Here is a 26,338-nt window from a genome sequence, read left to right as displayed (position 1 = left end):
CCAATTTTGCAGATTCAAGAACCTTTGAATTTGGAGGTATTTATCTGAAAAGAATAGAGTTGATCTGAAACTGGAATTTCCCCTAGACTAAGTGCATTACAAATGCAAATTTGGAAGTTGGAGATGGTAAAACCCTACAGGATCATCTTGTCAATCTCCCTGCTTCCCATAGTACATTTTCTAGTGTGTTGTGTAAGGTGTTATTTAAAGTCCCACACAATGTGACTACCACTGTTTCCCTTGGGAGACAATTCCATGCCTGATATGGTTTCAAGTTAACTCCACAAATTACCTGACTGTGACAAAACATTAGATAATCATCTTCCAAGAACAGTTAATAGGTGAGGAAAATTATGTCTAGTGCTGTCTGTTTTGTTCCAATGCCAGCTCAGAGCATAGTATTTACAGTATTTCTTTAATAAAAAGAAGCACATGACTTATTAAACCTTATTTTTCAATGACAAAGGGAATGAAAACCACTCTTTTCTTAAGTGAAGATTGAGTAAAGGTAGGGTAGTTTTTTGTGTGTAGCTTGGAAAGATGATAACACATTATGGTTCATCCCAGGCTATTATTTCAGATTTCCTCAAAGTGAAATGCACATTATATTAAAACTGGATTCACTTATACAGGTTGGGAATGGTAGAGTGCTGGACAATAACTCTGCACTCTCAGGTGCTTAATTCATAGGGCCTTGTGGTAGCAAACCTATTTGGAAACCTCCTGTTCGTCTAATGAGCTGAAACATCTGGAGCCAAAAGTGGTATTAGTTTCTGAACTTGGCAGAAAGGAAGCTTATTTCTGATTGGCTCTGCCCTGATTGATAGGGGATCCTGAAGGCCACAGTAATGGACAAGGTGTAATTTAATCATCCATAGAGTGCAACGGCAGTTTTAAATAATAAAAACTGAGTTTCAGGACCCCACATATAGTTCCAATAAGTCCTGGGCTTTATTGTGCAGGTAAAGAAAGACTTATCACTTCTCTGACACTGAGGTTCTCATGCTAAGCAGACGTCCACTTTATGATGTATGGAAATAACGCCACAGTTTCTAGTTAACACTGGGTCTGATTCACCACGCTGTTAACGCAGTAGTAATGCAGGGACACTGGACCTTTATCAGTTTTGACACTGCTGCAGCCTTCACCTATTAGCAGATGGATTTATATATCTAGCCTGACCCCAATTAAAATTTCAACTTAGCCTATGAATAGTTGCTTTTCATAACTTTATGATGCTTGTTCATATAGGTGTGATTCCATTGCCACAGCAAAAGATCCTTGTCAGGAATTTTTGTTTTCAGTAAAATTTTCTTAGAACAGAGGTTGAATGATTTGTACCTATTTAATATACATATAAGGGTCCCACAGAGAGGTCTTAGCTTACCATTATGGGCCCAATTCTGCAAGCCTCATTCACTCTGAGCAGTATTTACACATGCATTTCCCTTGAAGGTAATAAGAAACAGGGATACTCTAAGTACTACTCAGCATGATACGAGTCTCAATGTTAATAAAACGCCCACGGAATACAGAAATTTCCCATTCTTTTCAAGTTATGATTTTCAGTGACTGAACAGAGAAGCTGCAGAGGAGGCGGCGGCGGGTCCTTACAACCGTGAGGGGGCATGGAGTCTTTTGCATGTAAGAAAACAATTAACACAAACAACGAAGAGCACAGTCAGCATCTAAAGCACAATGCACCATTAGGCTTAGAACCCGTGACCTTTGCTCCAAAACCACAGGCATCTACCACTTTACCCATTAATTAAAGATCAATCTCCATTAGTTACAGTAGTATTTAGAGTTTCTATTCTCTCTGTGACTGACACTAATAGGCAGCATGTAGTATTCACGTACAATTGTACAGACCTGGCATTCCCACATAGTAGAGGGCAGGGAAACACATACATAATGACCCATGTATTAGATACAACCTTTCCCTCCCATGTACACTCAAAGTGGTAAAATTATTCCCCACTTTCTGATTTCCCAGAATGGTATTCTGCAAGTGTGGCCTCACCACAAATGACATCTTGACTTTGTCACTGACCATATTTACTGATATTCTGCTCCAGTTTTCAGAGGGAAAGGACATGGACCTTATAATTGCAATCAAAGCCAGACAATAATTCAACACTTAGGAGAAAATTCACAATAGCAAATACGCTGTAGAGTACCTCCTCAGTTTTTAATTATGTGTTGATAATAAGAAGCTAGGTCCTTAAAATCACTTTGTCACAGTTAAATGCTATCTGAGGTGTTACATTTTTCTAATGAGTCTGAGAGTGACACTTACTATAATGCCCTCATTTTATGGACATCTGCTTTTCTGCATCATTGTCCTGAAGAAACCCCTTCCAGGGAGACAGAAAGGACTGGAGAAGACTAAAATATTGTTCCCCCAGTGGCTGGTGCCATGTAACTTCTGCTTGACAGCGAAGAATATAAACCTGGCTGGTGTAACACAGGGCAATTAAAGGTCCCTACATTCTTCCAAAAGCTCTCTGACAATTGAGACCAACTTTTCGGCAACAAGAAAGATCCATGTTACATGATCATCCCGTTTTCCAAAGTCAGGGTAGGAAAGGAAGCTGCTTCCACGAAGCTCAAAAAATATTTTCAAACAGTGGGTGCTAAATGAACATGCTGTTCCTTCACTATCTCTGGTAGCCACTGAGACCAAACAAGCACTGTGACTGGGGGGCTGAGGAGCAGAAGTCTAAGAGCTGACTGGCAGTGGGATATTCATCATTCATTTCATTTCTATACATTCCAGAATGTGACCCTACTCCGGTTCTCCAGAACTCTCCTAAACTGGGTGCTCTTTTTAATTTGGAGGCAACCACAAAACCACATCTGCCTAAAGCTCCTAAGAAAATCCTGCAGTTGCATCACAAGGCTGGATCTGGTTTCAGGGGTTAGGAGTCTACATGAAAAATCTAGAAGCCTAAAGTAAAGTTTTACTAAGTTCAGTCAGTCAGGGATTGTCTTAATGTTTGCAGGAGTCATAGCTCCTGAAGGACTGAACTGGGCATGTCAGCCACCCTCTGCATCTCTTTCTGATTCCAATGCCAGAGGAGATTGGCTGATCATATGAGTTGCCAAGTCAGAACAAGATCACAGAGCACCTAAATGCCCCTGCCTAAAGCCAGCCTGCCGGCAGCATGAAAACATAAGAAGTGTTACTGCACCAGCTGGAATCCTGTTCGTGTGACAATCTTACAGCTTGCACATACTCATTGTTCTATCCATTGCCTGGAAAATAAAAATGAGGTGAAGTGAGAGTGTTTTAAGAAAATATGGGGAAAACATGGAAATATGAAAAATAAAACAGCTAAGTTTGCACACATGTGGCAGAAGAGAGGACTTGGCTAAAACTTCAATGGTTGCTATGATCAATTAAATTAGTAAATTCCATAAAGCATCAAAGCCAATTGAACTGGGCAAGTGTTTAAAAGTACTCTTCTCCCTTAAGTATGCCCATATACCGTAATATTAGCTAGGGTATGTTTGAGTTCCAGTATCCATCCTAACCCTTATTTTTCAGCTTTGTCATAACTATACACATATCCCTAGGTATTACCCTCACCCCACAATTCACACTAGTCAAACCCACCTCGCCCAGGGAGAAGGGAAGGATTTGCAAAAGTGTCTCAGATCTATAAAAGCAAGAGGTGGAAAATATTTATTAGATCAGAACACACCCGTTCCAGAGCTAAACTGCCCCCCTACTGCACACTTTCAGCATCTTCTATAGTATAGTGCTAATTGTTTCAATTGATAAGAGGCCAGATCCTCATCTGGGGTACATCGGCATAACTCCATTTGCAACACTGATTTATATCAGCTGAGGATCTGGCCCAGGTTTTTTGATCAGGTCTCATATGAGACTGTCCGTCCGAGCGAGCTCACAGTTAGGAAGTTACTGGAAATTCAAACTAAATTTTTCATTGTATAACTTCATCCTATTACTTGTCTTTCCAGTGCACCTCTTTTTATTAAACAGGAAAATCTAGACGCCATTTTGCTGTCCATACCAATAATAAGACTTTGTTCTATATATGTCTTTCATCCAACGATCTCAAAGGGCTTTAGTAAAGGTCAGTCTCTTATTATTTCCATTTTACAAATGGGAAAACTGAGGCACAGACCAGTTATACTAATTATACCAACATTAAAAAAGTGTGACAGAGGCAGGAACTGAGCTGATGTTTGCTAGCTCCCAGGCTGGTGGTCTGTTCAGTGGATCACTTTGCTTCTGACAAAGAGCTGTGCAAAGGTCAAATGTATTGTGGTGAGCTCTATAAACATCTATCACTCTGGCCTACAATTACCTGTATGAATTACCTTTATTCGGATGAAATACAATAAATATATTAAAGAGATGGACAAATTGCTAGACTCTGGATAGATTTTTCTTTCAGATAATTACCATGCTCATTGGTCAGCAGTATTGCTACTATAACTGTATATCTTTCTTATTTATTTATTCAGCTTAATAACTCGGGTCTATATCTTTGGGCCAGAGGCCAAGGCAGACATCTAGCTGACACCAAATCCTATTAGAGGCTGCAGTAACACAATTATATGTTAAAGTTAAATATTTTATAGCTACGATAGCCACCAAGAATCATCGCTCCCTAGGCAGTTAGAGGGAATTATCTACTGGCAAAGAAAAACTAGTTATCCAGCAGGCAATGGAAAGTAGTAGCTTTCCTAGGAGTTAATAAGTACCAGGGCTGTTTTCTAACTACTGATTAAATTCCACTCAATGCAGATACTCCAGCAATTTCTTTTGGTAACATCCCTAGACTGTGCTTTTGATCTGGGGATGTCCGGCATTTGCTATATCTAGTAATAATACTTTGCACTGTTAGCACCTTTAAGCTTATCCACAAAAAATATGATTTAATGAATCAATCCTGATGCCAACTCCTGTGAAGTAGATACAGTGAATAATATCAAACTTTTGTACAGCTGGGTAAATTAAGGCACAGTGGGTATACCTACGTGGTAGGTGCCCAGCTGTGGTAGCATAGGTGCCGACTCCGTGGGTACTCCAGCCCGGGAGCACCCACAGAAAAAAATTAGCGGTGCTTAGCTCCCACCAGCATCCAACCTCCCCTCACTTCCCCCGCCCCAGCACCTCCCACCTGCCGGCTGCCCTGTGGATAAATTGCTCCCCCTCCCTCCCTCCCAGTGCCTCCCACCTACTGCGGTGTGCAGGAGGTGCTGGGAGGGAAGGGGGAGGAGTAGGGACAGGGCGTTCTCGGGGAGGGGGCAGAACGGGGCAGGAAGAGGCGGGGCTGGGGCTTGGGGGAAGGGGTAGAGTGGGGGTGGGTGCTTGGGGGAAAGGGTAGAGTGGGGGCAGGGCCTGCAGCTGAGCGGGGGTTCAGCACCCCGGGGGAAGCCGGTGCCCGAGTGTGGTAGACAGACTTGCGCTAGCGGGGTTCAAACCAGCACAGTGAAGACAGCAGTGTGACATTGGGGAACCTGCAGGGACTTGCACTGGCCACCTAAGCTTGAACCCAGGCTGTTGGCCATGGAGAATCCACCACAACACTAGGTAAGATGTCCCAATGGTCAATCACCCGCACTGTTGAAAATGTACAACTTCTTGCCAGTCTGAACTTATCTTAGCTCAACTTCCAGCCACTGGATTGTTTTATACCTTTCTCTGAAGAGTCCAGGATGGGTCTGAGCTTGGGTGTCTAGCCCAAGCCCCTGCCAGTGCCATAACGCCCGGACCGCTATTTTTAGTGTGCTAGCTTGAGCCCGGAAAGCGTGAATGTGTCTACCTGCGTCGAGCGGCTCACTCCCGGCTGCAGTGTAGACGTTTCCAGGGAGGTTAAATGACTAGTCTATGGACACACAGCAAGCCAGTACAAGACTAGGAATCCTGATTCCATGTCCTATGCTCTAACTAGTTGTCCACACTGCCTCTCCAGAAGAAGTGGGCTCAAAGACTTGTGCTTGCCTCTAAGGTTTCCAGCAGGCTGAGTGAATTACCATGTCAACCTGCTCACCGTCAAAGAAAAAGGTGTTCGCTTCACCCTTGCTTGTGCTGGCTGACCCCTGAAGCGGTGGCCCTGGAGGCTTAAGAAGACTGCCAAACAAAAACCAACCAACCGGGGGCGGAGAGAGCATTTACAGAAAACCAAACCACAGCACGGAACTTGCAGGAAAACCCATCTCGGCTCATGTTTTAAATCCCCTTTCCCATGTTAATGTGATTTTGAAGCTTGGCCTGTCTATCGTATTCCTGTTGAACAATCTTGCTACAAACATGAATGCTTTCATTAAACAAACCAACCAACCAACCAGCCAGCTGTACGTGATCCCAAGGGTTACCGCAGATGGATTTTTCCACGTTAAGCAAATAAACTCAGTTATGCCCAGGCAGGAAGCCATTACGACTGACTCTCCACAAGCCCTGCCCCCTCTCTAGTCATTTAAACCTGAGTAAAGGGAGCAGCAAACATGTCCAATTCTGCTCTGGTTGCGTCTTACCCCTGCTTTGCACCAGTGTGAATGACTGCAGAAGGGAGTCAGATCCGTGGGCCCAGTTCATCATTGCCCTTTTATGCCAATGATGCCAAGGCATAAGACCCCTCCCCCCCACAACTCTCTCCAGTGGAGTAACACTGACATAGAGGGTCTCCGCAGCCCTCCTCTCCCACCAGAGGCCCTGGCACAGCGCTGTGCTCGGTGTGTTTGTGTGGTCATTTTTATGTTTCAGCAACCCTGTGTTGCTGCCTGGGTCCCAGGCAGCCCCAGCAAGCCACCTTCTCTCTGTCCTTGCTCTGGCCCAGGGGAATATTCACACCAATATTCTCACTGCAATAATTGCTCTCTGCCACAGTAAGCCTCATCACCGCTTTCCCTGTTTAACCAGTACTATAACAGCCCTTGGGAAGTAAAAGACAGTTAAAGCTGAAGAAGATTCTGACCCTCAGTGAACACAACCCATAATTTCATCTGTCCAGCACATCGGGAGCTCTTGGGGGTTCATTTGCTTTCTAAGGAAACAATGCTATTCAATGAAATTCACTCTGGTGGAATTATAAATCAAAAAGACTGTCAGCTGCTACAGTAATTCTGATAATGATGCCAACACAGGATAATGGAGGAGAGAGGAGATAAAACAGGTTTCAGACACCTGGAAATTTCAAACTTGATATTGTTGGTAAATAAAAGACCCCACAACTAAAGCAAATGCAGACATGCTGGATCCAATATTCTCTTGCTCCTCCTTTTCCTTCCCAATTTGAAGTCTGAAAGGATTGGTTCCTTCCTCTCTGCACCTGCAGACATTTCAATTCTTCTGCTTCAGCTGTATTTTAGAATCCTTTTACTTTTCTAGTTCAAATCATCCACACCTGGCAGCTGGGAATGTGAATGTCTTGACAGCATCATGGAAACCCAGTCATTATTTCTGAGTGATCTTTCTCAGTTTCCTCTTCTGCAGGACGCCTAGTCTGATGCTGATACTGCTAATGCCATTTGATGGTTTGCCAGATTTTGATTTTTTTCTGAAGGTTGGGAGGTCTGATTTGATTTAATTAAAGATCCATGTACGTAACCCCTTTTTTACTCTCAAATCCCACTGGAGGTCTAACCTCCACATGCAGGTATCAGGAAGCTACATTAGGAAAAGGGCATTGGGAAGACATTCCTTTAAATAGCTTCCCCAGAAAGTCAATGTGAAGTACCATAATCACACCATCCAATTTCATTTTGATCTCCCCGCACTCCTCCTCTGCTGGAACCAATGAAACAAATTTTTAATGCCAGGTACTCCATACTTCCATCAGCCTATTGACAGCACATTCCTGCTCAATGCAGCAGTGACTCTGCTGTCTGGATTGTTTCAAACTCAGAATGGTGAAGTACATAAAGTTTGGAGTCTGGAATCAGTTTGGATAAACGTCCAAAAGCTTGGACTGCTTATCCAAACTACCTGGACCGTGTGAGTCCACCGAAGGCCCCAGCACATCATGTGAGATTTCAGCACTTCTGCTTCTAGTCCTGGCTTGAAATACTTTCTAGCTACTTACAGAGCCCTCATCAGCATACCAGCTTAGTGCAAGAGCAACCTTCTTCACAGTATTTCAGCACATCTATTTCCAAACCAAGCTGGAAAAGCTGCACAAACAGCCTTTCGTGACATATTTTTAGAACTTCTGGTTCTATTCCCAGCTGGAATCTGGAAGTGGGATGGGGGAAGCCTAATCATTTCAGAAGCTTAAAGAAGGTTTGATCTGAGTCTGGTTTTGGAAAGAGGGGAAAGTTTGGTTTGGGAGAATGCTTATCTCTCTTGTTCATCCCTCACCTCTCACTCTCCTTTTTAAGAGAAATGCTGCCAGTGAGGAATGCTTGATAGATGAAGGCCACTGTTTGCTTGGAAGCACAATGGGTGGGATTTCAAAAGCACTGAGCATTGGCCTAACTCTGCTCCCATTGAAGTCACTGGTAATTCTGCTCTAATTGAAGTCAATGGTCAAACTCCCATCGACTTGACCTGGACCAGAGTTGGAGCAGCATTGCAGGCTTTTGGAAAATCTCTCCCTATGTGCCTCTGCTGTTTAGTGATGTACAACAAACACAATTTCTACTCTGATACCTTAAGAGACACATGAACACTGAAGAAAGACACAGAAGGGACAGCAAATTACAGTTCTTAAGGAATTGCATGGGACCATTTCAAAATCTCTGATCTATCTCAGACGCTCTTACCTACTCGTTTATCACACATGTCATAAGCTAGCTGGGAGGAACGTTCAGCAAATGGAGTTCCTGGGGTGTAATAAAGCCTACTCACTTGAATACAGTTCCCGCATTACTTAGGTGAGAGGGAATCTTTAAAGCGCAGTTCCTATGTATAATGAGGGTACCACATTCACCTCTGCAACTAGCATGTAAGACAATGGTACTCTAGACCAAACTGGGGCCCACAGACACTCCAGGGGATCTGCGAGTCCTGATGATCAACTGATCCCCAGCGTGCAGGAGGCACTGGGAGGGAGGGGGAGGAGCGGGGACAGGCGCGCTCAGGGGATGGGGCGGAATCATGTCTGGGGCCGCCAGCCCTGTTGATCAACTCCTCCCCCTCTCTCCCAGTGCCTCCTGCATGCTGGGGAACAGCTGGGGAACAGCTGTTCAATGGCATGCAGGAGGCTCTGGAAGGGAGAGGTGGAGCGGGGATAGGGCACGCTGGAGGGAGGGAGCAGAAAGAGGAGGGGAAGAAGAGGGGCAGGGGCGGAGCCGGGGCGAGAAGAGGTGGGGTGTGGGTGAGGCCTTGGGGGAAAGGGTGGAGTGGGGGCAGGGCCTGGGGCTGAGCAAGGGGCTTGGAGGTCTGTGAAAAATTTTAAATCAAAATGGGGGTCCTCGGGTTGCTAAAGTTTGAGAACCGCTGCTCTAGACCAGACCTCGGGAATGTTTCTTTTCCTTCCTTTCTTTTTGCAAATGGCGTATTTCAGAATCTGAATTATGGTCCAATAAATGACATTCTCATATCCCTGATTTGCCTAAGGGATTGCAAGCATAAATCTACTGAAATTTTTTTTGTCCCTTCTCACTCATATAAATTGTTGCAAACTGATATAGGAAACAACAATTATTCAGCCTTAAGGTTTAAACTAGCAAATGGGAAGTCCAGTATGCTACATTTTCTGTGCTTGTAGCTTGGGGCAAGGCTAAAGCTGGCTTTGAGTCTCATTTGAAATGATATTGTGAATGTGTGTACATATTCTAGGGAAAAACACCCCTACACACACACACACACACACTCACTGACGCCCTCAACTGTGGACTGATTCAGTTAAATAAATGTCATTAAATAAAGCAGTGCTATCATTTTAGGTACATTAAAATACATTTATTTTCACTTTACACAGACTTGGGCTAATAAATTATGGATGCAGTACCCAGAATGGCAAACATTTAATGGGTTACATTTTTAGAGCGTGATGATGAAGGGTGGGGGTCTGAATTCCTAGTTCTGTTTCTGGCTCTCCAGGTGGCTTGCTGTGTGAACTGGGGCAAATCATTTAACCTCGTGCCTCAGTTTACCCATCTATAAAATGGGTTCAGCACCACTTACTGTATCTACCTTGCAGAGAGTGCTGTAAGGATTAAAGAAAGGAGTCACGAGTTCACTATGTATGCATTTGTGCATGCAGAAAAGTGGTCACTGTTAAAACATCACCATGGGGCAATGGTTACCACATAGTGAGGGGAATGAGAGGGGCAGGGAGCAGGGTGGTGACCATTTCCCTCTCTACAAAGAGCAAGAGAAATCTCTGGTAACTGTTGGGAGAAGTTGACCCTCTGTTGGCTTCTACCCGACGGATGTGCTCAATTACCTGCTCGTGCATCCAAGCACATATTTTATGGGTACCCTTTAAGCACAGACATTTGAAAATTAAGCAATAAGAAGCCCGTTGTTCCAACACACAGAGGGCTTTCCTTCTGTTTGCCAAAATATACAAGCAACTCTCAGAACCCGTATTTTTGCTCTTTACTGCTAGAGCATAAATGGAATTAAAAGTCAAGCAGCACTGTAATATGACACAGGAATAAAACAAACTGTGCTTACATTAGCCTGCAGCCCGGGACATACAGACAGAGCTATACACAAAAGTGCAAAAACTAAAACCATATGTCCTGGAGTTCCCTTGATTTGCAAATTTCTCCAGAAGGCTTCAGATAACACTAGAAGCCTTGTCATTAAAGCAGAATTCCACTGTTCTAAGAAACATAACAAAATAAAAAAAGTAACTTTAGAATTAAATAAACCTTTTCTTGACCCTAAAGCCGAGGTAATTACCCCAATCAATAAACCTTTAGTACAAACTCTATAAGATCAAGAGAATTCATCTGCTGCAAACAGCACATTGGCAAGCAGTGAGTGACTGAGGGAGTTCAAGGATACCAGCCCATGTCAGTACAGATGTAGGCAGAGCTCGTTAAAAAAAAACAACCTCTTTTTTTTTCCTCTTGCAAACTACTAATCAAAAATAGAGAGAACATTCCTTGTGCATTAACCAACATTTATTTTTCATTCCTGCAGTGTCTTCTGAAATTACAAGGACTATTCTGAAGTGAAATTCATGCCAGAAAAATTGCCCTGAGAGCGGATGCTGAATTAATTATTCCATCTGTGGTTTCCTGCTAATCTAGCTTTACACGGAGTGGGACAATCCCAAAAGTTACTTTGAAACGTAGCCTTTCCACTCAGAGAATCAAGGAAGAGACACACCGTATGCAGAAACAGAGGCTGTGAAAATTGTTACTGCCACGTGTCTGACCTTTATAGTTTCTTACTACTTAATTATCTTTGAGATGTGTCACAGATTTCCCCTTTATTGGCGGTGCCGTAAGTTTCTGACTCAAAGGTCCTGCAAATAACCATTATGCACACCATCAGAGTTGGGAAGGAGGGTTGTTATGCAAGAATTCTTTTGGACACTTGCAAAGAGGAAAAAAAGGTCACCCTATGGAAGACCTAGATTTGGACTGACTGGTCTGATTTCAGGTTTTTGGAAGCACCTTGGGCCCCAGCTGTTTAAGAAAGCCCCATTTAGCAGACAGAATGGCGCACCGTCGGAACAGGTGTTAGACAAGAGCACAGCCAGCCTACTTCAATTTGCACGGTACAGCTACAATGCAGCACATGTCCTGTGACAACTCTGGCAGAAATAATAATGAAACAGTGTGGGATCTGCTTTCCGCGTTGTTTGTCTGGCAGTGACACTAGCCAAATGGCAGGATGGGAATTGGCCACTGACTGAAACTGAAAAGGACTTAAAAACCTGGAGAAGTATTAAGTCTGCAGGAAATCACAGGCAACACTGGGGCAACTAGAGAGATGGGCTTTGATATTCGGAGATGCTGAGCATCCCAGCTCACTTCAGTGGGAAATCAGAATGCTCAGCAATCATAGAACTGGAAGGAACCCCGAGAGGCTATTTAGTCCAGTCCCCTGCACTCAAGACAGGACTAGGTATTATCTAGACCATCCCGGACAGGTGTTTGTCCAATCTGCTCTTAAAAATCCCCAATGGTGGAGATTCCACAACCTCCCGGGGCAATTTATTCCAGTGCTTAACCCCCCCTGACAGACAGGAAGTTTTTGGAAGGCCTGCAGGACTGGGGCACAAGTGAGGGGATTTAGGGAGTAATGGTGGCTTTGGTGCAGTCACAGGACGTACTCAGATGCTACAGTGAGGAAGGCCATATAATTACCTGGATAGACACATGGTCACTTCTTTACTGAGGGTAAGATACAAGAACCTCACTGTGGATTTCAACTAAGGAAACGCAAGCCAGTGTGAAAAATACAAGCAACTCGCCACATTTCCCTCCCCAACAAAACGCCATTTCTAGACCCAAACCAAAGGTGTGGGTTTTTTTTTAAAGGATCTACATTTTAATTCCACCCCTTCCCCCAGGTGCTTTTGACCCATCAGGGGTAACTGGAAGTGCTAGAATGCTGTGGGAAAGTCTTTTCTTGCAAGACTTCAAGCTGAATTTTGCAGAGATAAGAGATCTGGGTGATTCTTGGATAAGCAGCTGCTCTGAGACCTGAATTGTGAACCTTTTGAAATTCATCCATTCCAGTTTAAAACACAGTAATAATACCTAGATGGATAACAATATTCACAAAGAAACAAGCTTCTTGAGGGGCTAACAGGTTAGGAGGGTTGGTGATGGGACAGAAAGCTTCTAGTTCCAGAGCTTTTACTCAACCTGGTTTAGAAATGACCAAAAGCGGGTACCATCAGGGGCTACTCAGTGGCCTGTGTAAATGACGGTTGTCAGTTCAATTCTTCACAAACCATTATTTACCTCACAGAAACCACCACTGTAGTTGGCACCAGTTGTGAGGTTTCAAAGACAGCAAGGACTGAATAGGTGCCAAGAGCAAGTTGCCTTCTCAGTTCTAGCCGTGGAGTAAATTTCAAAAGTGCCTCAGGGTACATCTACACAGCTGGCGGCAATTAGCCTCCCAGGCCAGGCTGACAGACAGGGGTTAGCAAGGCTCATGCTAGCACTCTAAAAATAGCTCTGCAGGCAGTGCTTTGAAGTTGCGAGTCAGGCCGGAGCTTGAGTTCTGAAGCTGACTCCCCATCCTTAGGCTTCAGAGCCTGAGCTCCAGCCTAGGCTGCAATTTCAAAGTCCTAAGTAACTCATGAAACTAAGGCTTGGTCTATACTACACAGTAAGGTCAACATACGGCAGCTTATGTCAACCTATTTATGTCAGTGTTCACACTACCGCCTTGTTCCCGCCGATGTAAGTGCCCTACTATGCCGACATAAATCCACCTCCATGAGAGGCATGTGGCTTATGTCGGTGTAGTTAGGGTGACGCAGTGTCTGTGTAGAACTGTGTTACTTACATGTCATTCTTTCCTCCATTTCACAGCTCCAGCACTGATGACTAAATTGGCAAGAAAGCTGGGCTGTCACCGGGGCAGGTGGAGGGCTCCAGCTAGAGCCTGGCTGCCCCCGGGCTCTCCACTCCCTGCCAGGCTGCTGCCTGGAGGCTCCCGGCTCCCCCTGGGGAGCCCTGGTACAGCATGGTGGCTCTCCATGAACCCTGGTACTTCCCGGAGGCTCTCTGCTCCCTGCGGGGAGCCCAGAGGCTGCACCAAGGCTCCCGGGAGCTGCTCAGACTCTGGGTATGGGGCTCACTGCCAGGAGCCTACCTGCATCAGGGAGCTGGGAGCCCAGGGGGCAGCTGGGCTCCCGGTGGTGAGGAGCTGAGAGCCTGGGGGGCAGCCAGGCTCCAGGCAGGGAGCTGTATATGGAGCTGACAGCCCAGGGTCTCAGCCCCCACACTGCCCCTCTTTGGTTTGTGGAAGTGCTCCTGGTGAAGAAGCACACCACCAACAGAAGAAGGGTAGTGTGGACAGGTACCACTGCAGTAAGTAAGTCGACCTAACGTAGGCTGACATACGTTTCTAGTGAGGACATGCCCTAAATCCTATTTTCAAAAGAGACTTAGGCACCTAGAAGCCTAAGTGCCACTGACTTTCAATTAGATTTAGGCTTAAGTGCCTAAGTCACTTTTGAAAATGGGACTTAAGACATTTCTGAAAATGTTTCTGGTAATTGCTTTAGTTTAAAGACATAGTGGTGGAGTAGCAGAGACACTTGCAATACTGCTGCCTATTCTGAACCTGTTAGTAACAGGATAAATGTAAGATTTCAGTGTGCACGGCTGTCAATCTTTCATTAGCACTGAATTCACATGAAAAGATCCTAAACAAATGGATGACTCTGGGTTTGTGCAAAGAGTAACAGGATGCCACGTGGGTGGAAGTAACAAAGGTGTTGAGGGGTAACCCAGGATGCAGATTCTGTGATTTCACAGAAGGGGATTGATCACAGGGCAGCAAGAGAACAAATAGAGGGTTTTTTGGGGGCTTTTAAGTGGACAGAACTCCTAACTATAATCTGACAGGGCTTTAAAACTCTGAGGAACCTGTGTGGGAGGTATTTGAACCGAACAGGAGGAATCCTAAGTACCAGGAAGAAGGCACTGAAGGCTTGCGGCTAATCAAAAAAGGCCATCCAATGGAGTAGCTGTCAGCAAGGGCATGCAAGGGGAATCACAGAGCTAAAGGCAAAACCTATTTGCAGACCACGCGAAGTACCACTAATAGTTTAGCACAAGTAAAGTTGTGACTTTCCTCACCCGTCATTTTTCTTTAATATCAATTTTTTTTCTGTACAAGTGGAGCAGACGGAAATGTCTCTGAGCTTAGGAAGTGAAGAATTCTTAGCTACATGCCCAGAGAATGGCCCCATGAGGTAGAAATGCTCAGAAGTCTTGCTGTGATTCAGGAAAAGTGACCCTTATTTTTGACCATGCAAACAAAAGGGAAATAGCTTTTCTGAATAGCTGGGCCCATCCGAGCAATGTCCTTAGACTCAAGGGCTCTTAACTTTAAGCATGCATTGAAGTGCTTTGCTGGAGGAGAGCCTTGGGGCCAAACTCAGAAAGAATGGACCAGATGGTGTAAGCTAGATCCTCAGCTACCGAGGCTTCCTTAGACCTACTTACACCCGCTCTCTCGATGTGTAACGAAGTCTAAGTTAGTGTAACTCAGAATTTGAGGAACAGGAAGAAGGGGTGAGTTAAAGCAGATGCCATCCTATTTTAGCTTGTACCTTCTTTTGGCTCCTCAGCATGTACATTTAGACTCTCTCAGACACCAACAGAGAGGGTGAGAGAACCTCTAACAGATTCCAAGTTTCTGTAAGTGGCTAAGTCGGTGGAACATAGGCACTGACTGTACTGAAAGCAAGTGTGAGTTACAGAAACTCCCACTAGACTTTCTTGGGAGCAACCTAAATACTGAAATCTGTGCAGAGAAATTTTCAGACAGGGTCAAGTCAGAACGCTTCATATCATTTCTTGCGCCACCTCTTGCACCCAGGACAAATCATGCACCCTCTCTCTCTTCTAGTCTATTGTGAAGTATTCCTATGTCAATCTCCTGGCTGACAATGTCTCTACATCTTCTTGCATTTGAACTCTTGTCCCAGGGAATGTACTGGGCTTGGTTATATTTTAGGCTCCTGCAGGAAGGAGCCTGCCTTTTGATATGTACTGTAAAGTGCTGTGCACACTTACTGGGCTCTATAAATACAACCTCTAGGTCTCTTTGTACTTTGATGGAGAAAAGCACTCACCAGCAGTTTTCTTTATGGGCAGCGGAGGGGCAGGAGGAATGACAGTACTTTTCTTAATCTTAAATCATGCCTCTTGCCGAAGCTAAAAGCTAGCTAAAACCTCACATCCCATAATGGGCTTTCTACATGCACTTCCTCTTGCTTGCTAGGGTATGAAGCTGCACCGGTAAACAGACAACCTTTCCTCCCACATGCTTTCGCTCTCTCTCCCTCTCTAGCGCAGAGCTGAATGCTTTCCTCCTTTTGATTTTAACATGGCCCTACATAGCCCAGCCTGCTATCGCTCAGCAGGAACAGCTGCTGACAGGCTCCCTCTCTGACTTCATAGATGCTGCTTTCAGGCTCTCAGATGTTTCTTGCCTCCACTGAACAGATTTTTGGCCAACATCTCTGTCTCAGATGTGCTGACTCCAGTTCTCCCTTAGCCTCCTATTTTATTCCATTATAGCAGATTGCTCTGACTAAATCACTGCTGTCAGGCAGAGGTGAATCCACAAGGCGCTTTTCAGAGAAGTGTTTCTATTAAAAATTTCAGAACGTGCTGCCAATGTCATTTACAAGAAGGTTAATTCATTATTGAGAGACACTGATTCTCCATTCCTTTATGATGTTTTGTGCTGTAATTTAGGGGAACGAAATGAAAAAAGGTTATTAAAAGCTGAAAACTATGCCACAATAATCTTTTCTCCCCTCCCCCTGAATTACCATTATTTAGCATCAGCATGAGTTTTGATTGGAATTATAATGCCGCATTCTCCCACGGTTTACATGTGATGCCAGGGTGCATATACAGGAAAAGATGTTGACAAAGTCCAATCCTTTTGGCTGTGATGTTTCTATGGTAGGCAAATCTACCTCCTTATAGGAAACGGGCTAAGATGAAAGTGCTATCAAAGCAAATGACAATACTACTGAGTGAGTGGATTTCCTTCTAGCTTTGCAGGATTCCAAAACTCTAACTAGGCACAGCCTTGTGCTTTACTAAATTAAATGTACCATCGAGCTGGGAATGCAGATTGCTTGCATTTTGCTCCTGTTTTCACATGAATAATGGAGAGTATGATCAGTCCAGACAGGTAGTATACAATAATTACAGTCAGTGTTGCAATATAGAGAAACTGACCTATGCTGACTGATTTTACTGAAGGTTTGGTCAGTTAGAAAGCAGAAGGTAAACTTAGTGGAATCTGTCCAAAATGTTTGTTCCTGGAACATGTAACACACTCAAACAGGACTCCCACTGATGTTAGGGGAGTTTTTTCCAAGAAAAGGCTGCAGGATTTGGCCTTCTGCGGTTGTTATTAACTGTTACCCATTATTGTGAATTAGTAGGTATATAGCACTTTTCATCTTCAATCAATTCATTCTCACAGCACCTCTGTGGGCCAGACAGATAGTATTATCTCCATTTTACAGAGCAGGAAACAGAAGCAGAGAGAGATTAAACAACATACACAAGCCTGAAGGGAGTCAGTGTCAGCACTTGGATTAAAATAGAGAGTCATGGCTCCCAGTCCTGTGCTCAGACTGCTAGATCGTGCCTCTTCCTTGATAATGCTTATAAATTTGAAATGCTTCTTCCCTGTATTTATTATGTCTTTGGATTTCTGCAGTTAGCAAACAGAGATTTTTCCATGTGCCACTCCCACAAAAATAAAATAAAACGACAGCCATCAGAGTTCAACACCACCCAAACACAAACCTCCCCTCCCTGCACATAAATGTAACCTGCTCATCACATAGGACTTGATATATTTATATGGCACTGGACTTTTACACCCAGGTTCATAAACCTGGAATGTCAGGTTGCTGCATCCTCTTTACTATGGTATCAACAGAAATTGCAACACAAGATGCTACAGTATTTATGGACTTAAAGGGTAGCAACCGTGTCTTGTCAGAGCTCATGAACACACTGAAAAGGATTTGAGATTCTCCTATACATAGTGTCCTATTTAATGATTTCACAGGAAACCTCCAGCAGATATTTTAAAAGGCTGCTGTTGAAAACGACCGTATAAGCAAGGCGCTGACCGCTTCTGGCCACTAAAGTTCTCTTTTTGTAAGGTGTTAGCTTAGCTGTGGTGTCCTGGTCAAATTCCTGTCAGGCAGTCACATCGTGCTTATCTAAAATTTAGACTCTAAACTCATTTGACACAGTAGTTTTCATATCCTGTGTCAAAGCAGGTCATTTGTGTCCTTTCTATGTACTGTGGCTTTGCATTATTATATGGCAACTGGTGGGTGAAATGATTCCTCAGACAGTGCAAAATCCTGCCTGCACCATCTTATTAGGGCTGGTCTACATGTGCATTGGTCTGCACCAGGGGGTGTAAATTCTAGTGTGCACAAGTGTGTCACACACTCACTGGCCCATATGGACCCTGCTGGCACATACTGAAAGTGTGCGTTAATTTAGTCCCATTTCAAACAATACTATGTAACCTGCACTACGGAACTTTCAGCGCATTCCAGCAGGGTCCACACAGGTCGGTTACTGCAGAACGCACTAGTGCGCCCTAGAATTTACACCCTTCTGGTGCAGACTAGTGCACCCATGTAGACAAGCTAGCCATGATGGATGGGGGAAGCAGGGCAGAGCTGGAAGTGCAAAGCCTTGAGCCTTCCTGCCAGCAATGGGCAGAATAATTCAAGGTGGATGGGGGAATGTAGTGGGTGGCACCTTACCGGTGGTCTAAAACAAGATCACAGCCTGCGCCCAGGGCCGGTTCCAGGCACCAGCTAAGGAAGCAGGTGCTTGGGGTGGCTCAGCGGTGGGTCACTCAGTCCCTCTCTTCCTCTTTGAGCTGCTGCCGAACTGCTGCGGAAGAATGGAGCGGCGCAACTGAGCTGCCGCCGAAGTGCCGTTGATCGCCTTTGGTTTTTTTGGTTTTTTTGCTAGAGCCGGTCCCGCCTGCGCCACATGTTATGTGGCTAACCACAGTGCATGCTCAGGTGAGCTTAACCACAGAGCACCAGGCCACCCTGAAGCTGCAGAGCACTTAAAGGAGCCTTACCCAGTCCTTCAGCCCAGTGCTGACAGGTGTATTAGCACAGTATCTTGCCCTTATACTGCGTGAGTGTATTGATGCAGGGAGAAGAGCCTGAATCCAGCTCGTACTTTGCAATCAGTTTGAAAGGTACAGTGATTATGCTTTAGAATTCTCTTCCATTGTGAGAGCTATTACTGGCTGAGTGGCATATGGCATCTGCAGGGGAATCTCTCTCAGACTGGTAGAATCCTTCAGAACAGAAGAAACTTTTTTAAATGGAACCCACTATATGAAAAGCACTTGGGGATCCTTTTGGATGAGAGGTGTCAGATAAAGGTAAAATTTGTTTCAATTACAATAATTTGCTAAAGTAAACTAAGCAAACTAATAAAACCACATTGCAGAGTAAATCTTCCATTTAGTAAGTTAAAGAGCAATTATTTCTGGTGTTGCTTAATTGTGAACAGCCTTGAATACATTGAATTCTGACACTGAAGGCCTGTTTATGTTCTCAGTTTTCATTGTAACACAATATTACAGTAGCGGTGTACTAAATAAACTTGAGAAGTAAAACTATATATTGGAGCCTTAATGATTTTGCTTTAATAAGACCTAAACTTTTAATTAACCTGCCAAGACAAATTGCAACCCATAGCTCTCAGGTAGCTACTGCAGACAGCTGAGACTCAATGCCAATGCCTCTTTGGGAAGAGGAATTAATGGCAACACTGGAATGAGCCTGCTTTATGCAGGAAAGAAAAAAGGTCCATTAAACAATCATTGTGGGTAAAAGAAAGCTAAGTGCTGGTTTTATGGAGGAGTCTTTGAATTACAACAAAATGGATATGGGGATATAAACCTGCTCAGTAGGTCGGTCAAATATAAAATTAAACATGACGGAGTCAGAAATAGGTTCTGGTAAAGGATTGATTGTAAACAGAGGGATATAGACCTGGGACAGGTCATACAGTGTGATATTTATATGCTGGAAGAAGAATCCCAGGGTGCAGTGAGAAGAAGTGGTGGTTACTCAGTGCCTGGTGCTAACTGATTGCTTTACTGATGAAGAGCCTGGGTGAGATTTGGATACCCAATTCCCATCCATTTGAAAATGTCAGCCTTTCTTTTAGATGAGGCATAAAACAGGTTCATACAATGGACTTTCCCTCCTATAGTGCTTTTTGCAAGAGTTGGGGTATTAATTTTGGTGTCCTACCCCAACTCCAATTTGAGTAATTATGTGACGCCAGCAGTTTCAATCAGATATGGTATTCCTCACTTCCTGTCCCAAACTGCTGCTTGATGCTGCTATATGTTGTTGAACAGCTACCCAATTCCACTCTAGAAAAAAAAAATAGGCCCAACAGAACCAGAATCAAAATTTCCATATAGAAGGATCAGGGAGGAGGGGCCACCTCTGTAATCAATAACTCTGGTCTCATCTGCAGCGGCAGGCAGCTTGTCTAGAACATAATTTTTAAATAGGGCTTTAATACAGTTATGCCCCATCCATGCCATCATAGATATGTTAATCCTTACAGTATTTACCATGAATGTTGTGTGCAGTTTTGTTCCCAAGGGAACAATCATTGCCCAAATATCCTCACTTATGCTGAATAGTACTTTAGTCTGTGAGTAGTCTCATTAAAATCAATGAGATGGGCCAGGACTAAGATGCTACTGAGGCTATGTCTACACTACCGCGGTAAGTCAACCTACGCTACGCAACTTCAGCTACGTGAACAACATAGCTGGGGTTGACATGCCTTAGGTCGAGTTACCGCAGGGTCTACACATTAGCTTCTCATCGGAGGTAGAGAACAGGGGTCGACTGGAGAGCAATCTGCTGTCGATTTGGCGGGTCTTTACTAGACCCGCTAAATCGACCGCAGGTGGATCAATCTCAGAGCGTTGATCCTGGCTGTAGTGTAGACCTGCCTTCAGTGTGAGTAAGGGTATGAGAAACTAGCCCTAAGGTACATAGATTAGGTAAAATAATATGGTAAATCCTTACCGATGGTAGTAGTAAGAAAAGAAACCACCTCGGACTCTTTCCCATCATTGTAGAAGGCCAGATGCCATATTCCTGTATCCAAATACTGGATAAACCCTGTCTCGTGGCTGGACATTGGCACAAAGCCTCTAGGTTGCCGCTGAGGTCCTTCCAGACTCCTCACCTCCTGGGTAAGTAGCCGCCTCCCATCAAGGAGCTCAACAAAGTCAAACTGAAACACAAAGGAAAGATGTTCATTGTATACTTCATGATTCCAGAAAATGATCACGCTTCCTGGTTCAGATCTATCTCAGGATGGGCAGAAGAACTTTGCATTAAACATAAGACACCCACACTTATGGAACATCATACATGATATTTCCTCTGGTAAGTCATGACATGTTCTGATTCAACCTACAAGGAGATGACTGGAATTGTGTCTGTTCCCAGTAGTTTGCAAGATCTCCTTATCTATCTGTTGATCTGCTTCTCTCTGGTCTCCTCTCTCCACCCATTCCTCTCCTCTTGTTTCTCTCACATACCTGTGGGAGCTCTCCTAATGCCTCCAACACACTACAGACACATGTTTTTTTAATTCATATAACCTTAAAACCAATCAAAAATGTAAAAGAAAAAAATTGAGATTCCCACCTCAATTACAAGACCACCTCTTACACATGTAAAGCTAAATTCTGATGTTGTTGAATCAGCCATTGTTTTCAACTTAGCCCATACTGTATAAATGCAATTTTTAAAAAATACTTTATATGATATTAGCTTTAATTTCTTAACATATACAGGCAATGAAGTCTATATGCATCTAATACGGTAACAATAATTTTTAATCGCCTGACTTTTGTGAGTATAGAACTTTAACCATAAAGTTAGTTTTTTGCATTTTTTTCCTTGCTTCATTCTTTATATAGATGTTGGGTAAAATCCTGGCCCTACTGAAGTCAATGGAAGATTTTCCATTGACTTCAGTGGGGCCAAGATTTCACTCCTCATTTCTTAGCCATGTTCTTAAGCAAAACAAGTTTTCCAAGTTTGTCAAATCCAAACAATGTAGGTTATCTATAACTTGTATTAACAACTAAAATAAAAAGACCCACCATTTTTTTACGACTCAGAGAAAATAATCTTCAAACTATACCTCCCAAAATCACTTTTAGGATAAGAAATTTCAGCATAAAAAGTAAGTTTCATGGGCAAATCAGAAGCACCTGATAATAGGCGCTAATAATGAAAGTGCGCTTCATGCCTATAAATACACCATGCCTGATTTGGGTGTATACAAGTACTTTGGGACACATGCAATCAGCACTTGTGCAAATAAAATTGTATATTTGGTGTATAACATTATCTGTCTATAGCTCCAACCCGGGAAATCATCCTTATTCAGGATCTGAATTGGTGCTTCATGTTGGTGAATGCATATTTTGCAGTTGTCATGTTGGCACCTATTTTTGAATATTTGAATCTCAATATCTTCCATGAACCCACAGAATTCTTGAGATAGGTAACTGAAATAAAAAGTGGGGCCATCCACCTTTTCAAGGTACAAGCTACAAGCAAATCAATTCTAAGGTAAGTGTTGGTTCATTGAAATGTGCTCCTGTTACCTGGGTATGTGAAGGAGGAAGGCCTTTCCTGCCATAAATCCCAACCAGAGCAGCCTTTCCTAAAGACACATTGAATTTCAGATGCACTGGATGGTCAATGAACACCTGAGATCTCCAAAAGATACCAGGAGGAATCTTCTGAGTGGCTCGGCGTCCAACATCAATTTCTCCAGAGTCTATAAAAGTGTCCTCTGGAAAGAAACTACTGGGCTTTCCTGCTGAGACATAGAAACAAAAAAAACCCTTGGATTAGCCTAGCATCCTGTAAGTAATCTGATCAAACTGGTATCTCTGACATTGATCTACCAATGTGCTGACTTCTTCAGAATACATTATGCATCAATTATGATTATGAAAGAAAAATGGATAGGATTATTCCTGGCTATGCTCCATCTTTCTATTGAAAACATGTATCTTGGAAGAGCAATATGGATTCCCAAATGGCCCTCTGCTTAAATCATAACAACAGAGATTGTTAAATTACATTTTAATGTTAAAAAATAAATCATCTTACATTACATCACATCAACAATTTATGTTATTTATGGAGAAAGTAATTATTATATTATCAAAAAATGTAGTGATTGTAAGTTTCCCATGCACCGTGGAGTTGGATGAGTATGTCAAGAACATCTGTTTAAGTGACGGTGAATTATGCAGGGGGAAACTAAAGGTAAAATTCACTGCTAAATGAATGGTTTTCAACTGTGGGAACACTTGGGATGGCATCCCCATTACAAAATGCCTAAATGAAGGAGGGACACACAGCAAAGATAGGGGACATAATATGCTGCACTTCTATAGTGTCTCCCATTTAAGGACTCAAAGGTGTTTTTCTTAGATTTCAAAACAACTCTGTGGAGTGGGTTCTGATTATTATCCCTGTTTTACAGATGGGAAAAACTGAGACACAAAGATTAAAGCATCAGTTTCTGAAACAGTCTACTGAGTTTGGGTGCTCACCTTGAAACACTCTGGGCTGATAGCTAGAGGGGCCAAGCACCTACACTTCCAAATGAAGTCAACAAGGTGCTCGGCACCTCTGGATATCAGGCCCTGGGCATCTCAAGTTGGGCAGCCACACACTTAAGCTCTCAGAATTATGGGCACTTTGGAAAATGGGGACCCAAAAGAAGCACAGTTAATTAGGGTCAGAGAGGAAATAAAGGCCCAGGACTGCTGACTCCCAGGCCTTTGCTTTAATCCCTGGCTCATGCTGCCTCGCCTGAAATTACAGCAAAACAGGAAAAGAGATGAAGATGAAAAATGTCATCGCTTAGGAGTCTGCCTTTATATTATAATTAAACACACTTGTATTTGAAAAGTATATGTTAGCATCACCTCCCAGATTTCAGCTTTTATAGGAACAATTAGGGGCCAGGAGAATACCATGTGGACCATCACAGGTTGTCTTTATTACCCTTAGATATTCAAATCAACCTACTATTTCATCTCTTTGCTATTAAAACCCATTACTGTATGTGTCACAGATCAAATAATTCTAACAAAATGAGAAAGAATCTTTCAGGAATATAAAGTCATTTGTAACAAAATCACGTTTGTGGGAACTTTTTTTTTTTTTAATATACTCTGCATTTGGGGAATAAGACACTACAATGTCCTCCTACCCATTACAAATTCGACTCAAATACCCTCACAATGCACATTTAATGCTGAACTAGTGGTTGATAGGGAAATTCTGCAGTCATTAAATAAAATATTTTGCTGTTTTAAATAATAAAAATCCATTTAAATGTTACATCCTAATGTAAACTCTGCAGCAGAAACATCAGGTTCAAACTGTTAAAATGTCATCTTAATTAAAAATAGATAAAACAGTTAAAGTTCATGTTAACATTAAAAAATACCCAATGCTGTTTCTATCTTTATTATGGAGACGAGTTTGCATTTAATTTTTTTGAACCAGGAAAGCTATTACGCACATGCTTAACTTTCAGTCCCAATGAAACTACACTTGCTTAAAATTAAGCATGCACTTAAGGCTTTATTGGATTGGAATCTTATGGAACACATATGCCTCATTATCATTATTTTTTTCAGAAACACTGTGTTACATAAAGTTCATTAATAAAAGTCTGATTTTGAAAACACCAACAAAGGAATAAAACCACATTCACAGAAACATGGATCTGCTATTATCGTCAAAGCTTAATTTAGTCTTGTCCTTTGCATTCGAAGGAATAAGGAAAAGTCTAGACTCCTTATTTATCCGTGTTTAAAAATCAAGATTAATATTAACAAAAATAAACAGAGGCATCTTGGGGGAATAGGAAATTATAATTAAACCATTTGTAACACTGCCAATATCATAGAATAATATAACTGAGATCAAATTAGTTTAATTCCATGAGTTTTATTTTGTAAATTGGATTATTAGAATTTGCGTGAATCCTAAAAGTCATTTTTCAGGATAATGTCAGTCTTAAGACAGACAGCTTGTGAGTGTAAGGCTCTCTTTCAAAACTTCCTATTCTATTGCCATGGGATGCAAAGAGAGCTGCAAGAAGCTATAAAAAGATGCAAAGACTTCATTTGTTCTGGTCCACATCAAAGATACATTTCTGGGATTAGTACTGATGTGTTTGATACACACATGGAAATTAAAATGGAAAGTCAAAGCACATGGTGTGCTTTCTGACTGGTCATTAATGAAGATGGATTCCTTGTAGTACAGTGAGCGGTGCTTGCTCAAATGAAAAAAAAATGGTTCTGTGTTTGAGGCAAAAATGGCCATTCCTCAGAAATAATTGTGAAGATTTAAGGTACATGTCTTTTCTTGACTGTCAGTTATATATACACACATATATACGAAAAGGTACTTTTTTTCTGGAGCTCATCAAAGCAGCTGCTTCATGTCCCCATTGGGTGAGATTTACCCCAGTGCAAAAGTTCAGAGCAAGGTTTTCTGCACAGGAGTAAATGTCACCCCTTGACATCAACAGGAGTTGTCAATGGCTCCAGGCACAGCTAAGAAAGCAGGTGCCTGGGGCGGCCAATGGAAAGGGGTGGCACATCCGGGTCTTTGGCAGCAATTCGGCAGCGGGCCCCTCAGTCCCTCTCAGAGCAAAGGACCCGCTGCCGAATTGCCGCCGAAGAATGAAGCGGTGCGGTGGAGCTGCCGCCTAAGTGCCGCCGATTGCGGCTTTATCTTTTTTTTTTTTTTGCTTTGTCGCTTGGGGCGGCGAAAAAGCTGGAGCCGGCCCTGAATGGCTCCAAACAGAAAAGGATCAGGCCCTGAGAACTGGATATCCAGAAAGAAATTCAAATAAGAATACAATTTCAGTACAATTTCTAATCAGAAACTTTGTCTAACTTGAAGCAAAATTAATTTCAGATCTGAATTCCTAATTGTGCTCCCAATTACTTTGCTCTTTCAACACATTACCTTGCACATGCAACACTTTAGTTTCCTTAGCAACTATTCCTAATTAATTCGGTTATCAAAATGAACTGTTTCATTTCTGGGCCCAACTGAGTTTAATTTTAGTTCTGATATAGGCTTTGATTCAATAAAACACCCTGATCTATCAAAGCCTTTTGTACATGCTTATACGTCACTGACTTCAATGGCACTTAAGCAGAAGCTTAAATTTGCTGAATAGGGATGCACTTAAGCACATGCTAAAGTGCTTTGCTGGACTGGAGGCAGACTAGAGCTGGTAACTGCCTACAGCTAGCAATACCAAATTCATTTCAGCACTAAGGAAATGTGAGCCCCAACTGGCCAATTCCACCATAGAAAAGGTGGTCTCTTTGAGGATACTTTTAAGTCAATTTTCATATTTCCAATGATATACATTCTTACTTAGAAAAGATGTTGTGTAAGCACAGACTGGCTACCATGTTACCACCCTGCAGAGGTAGTTGCATTTCAATGGTGGACACTCACTCCTCTAGAGACACATACCAAGATCTTTATTTCATTTTTAATCAGGAGCAGATCACGCCCACATGACCACAGGTTCCCCAAGACCAGGGGCGGTTCTAGGCATTTTGCCGCCC

The 26,338-nt window shown here is 42.9% G+C and overlaps 1 protein-coding gene across 1 annotated transcript in view; it reads right to left on the bottom strand.

Moving 5' to 3' along the window:
• TENM4 (teneurin transmembrane protein 4) overlaps nt 1-26,338 on the bottom strand; it is a 766,570-nt gene that overhangs the window by 181,075 nt on the left and 559,157 nt on the right. Inside the window, exons 10-11 of the mRNA XM_045020846.1 lie at nt 22,316-22,533; nt 20,715-20,925 (exon numbers count right to left, since the gene is read on the bottom strand). Of these exons, the coding sequence (XP_044876781.1) occupies nt 20,715-20,925; nt 22,316-22,533 (429 nt within the window). The remainder of the gene's footprint in view (nt 1-20,714; nt 20,926-22,315; nt 22,534-26,338) is intronic.

This window comes from Mauremys mutica, chromosome 1, assembly GCF_020497125.1.
Source record: "Mauremys mutica isolate MM-2020 ecotype Southern chromosome 1, ASM2049712v1, whole genome shotgun sequence".
NCBI lineage: Eukaryota > Metazoa > Chordata > Testudines > Geoemydidae > Mauremys > Mauremys mutica.
This window is presented reverse-complemented; position numbering and strand designations above follow the sequence as displayed.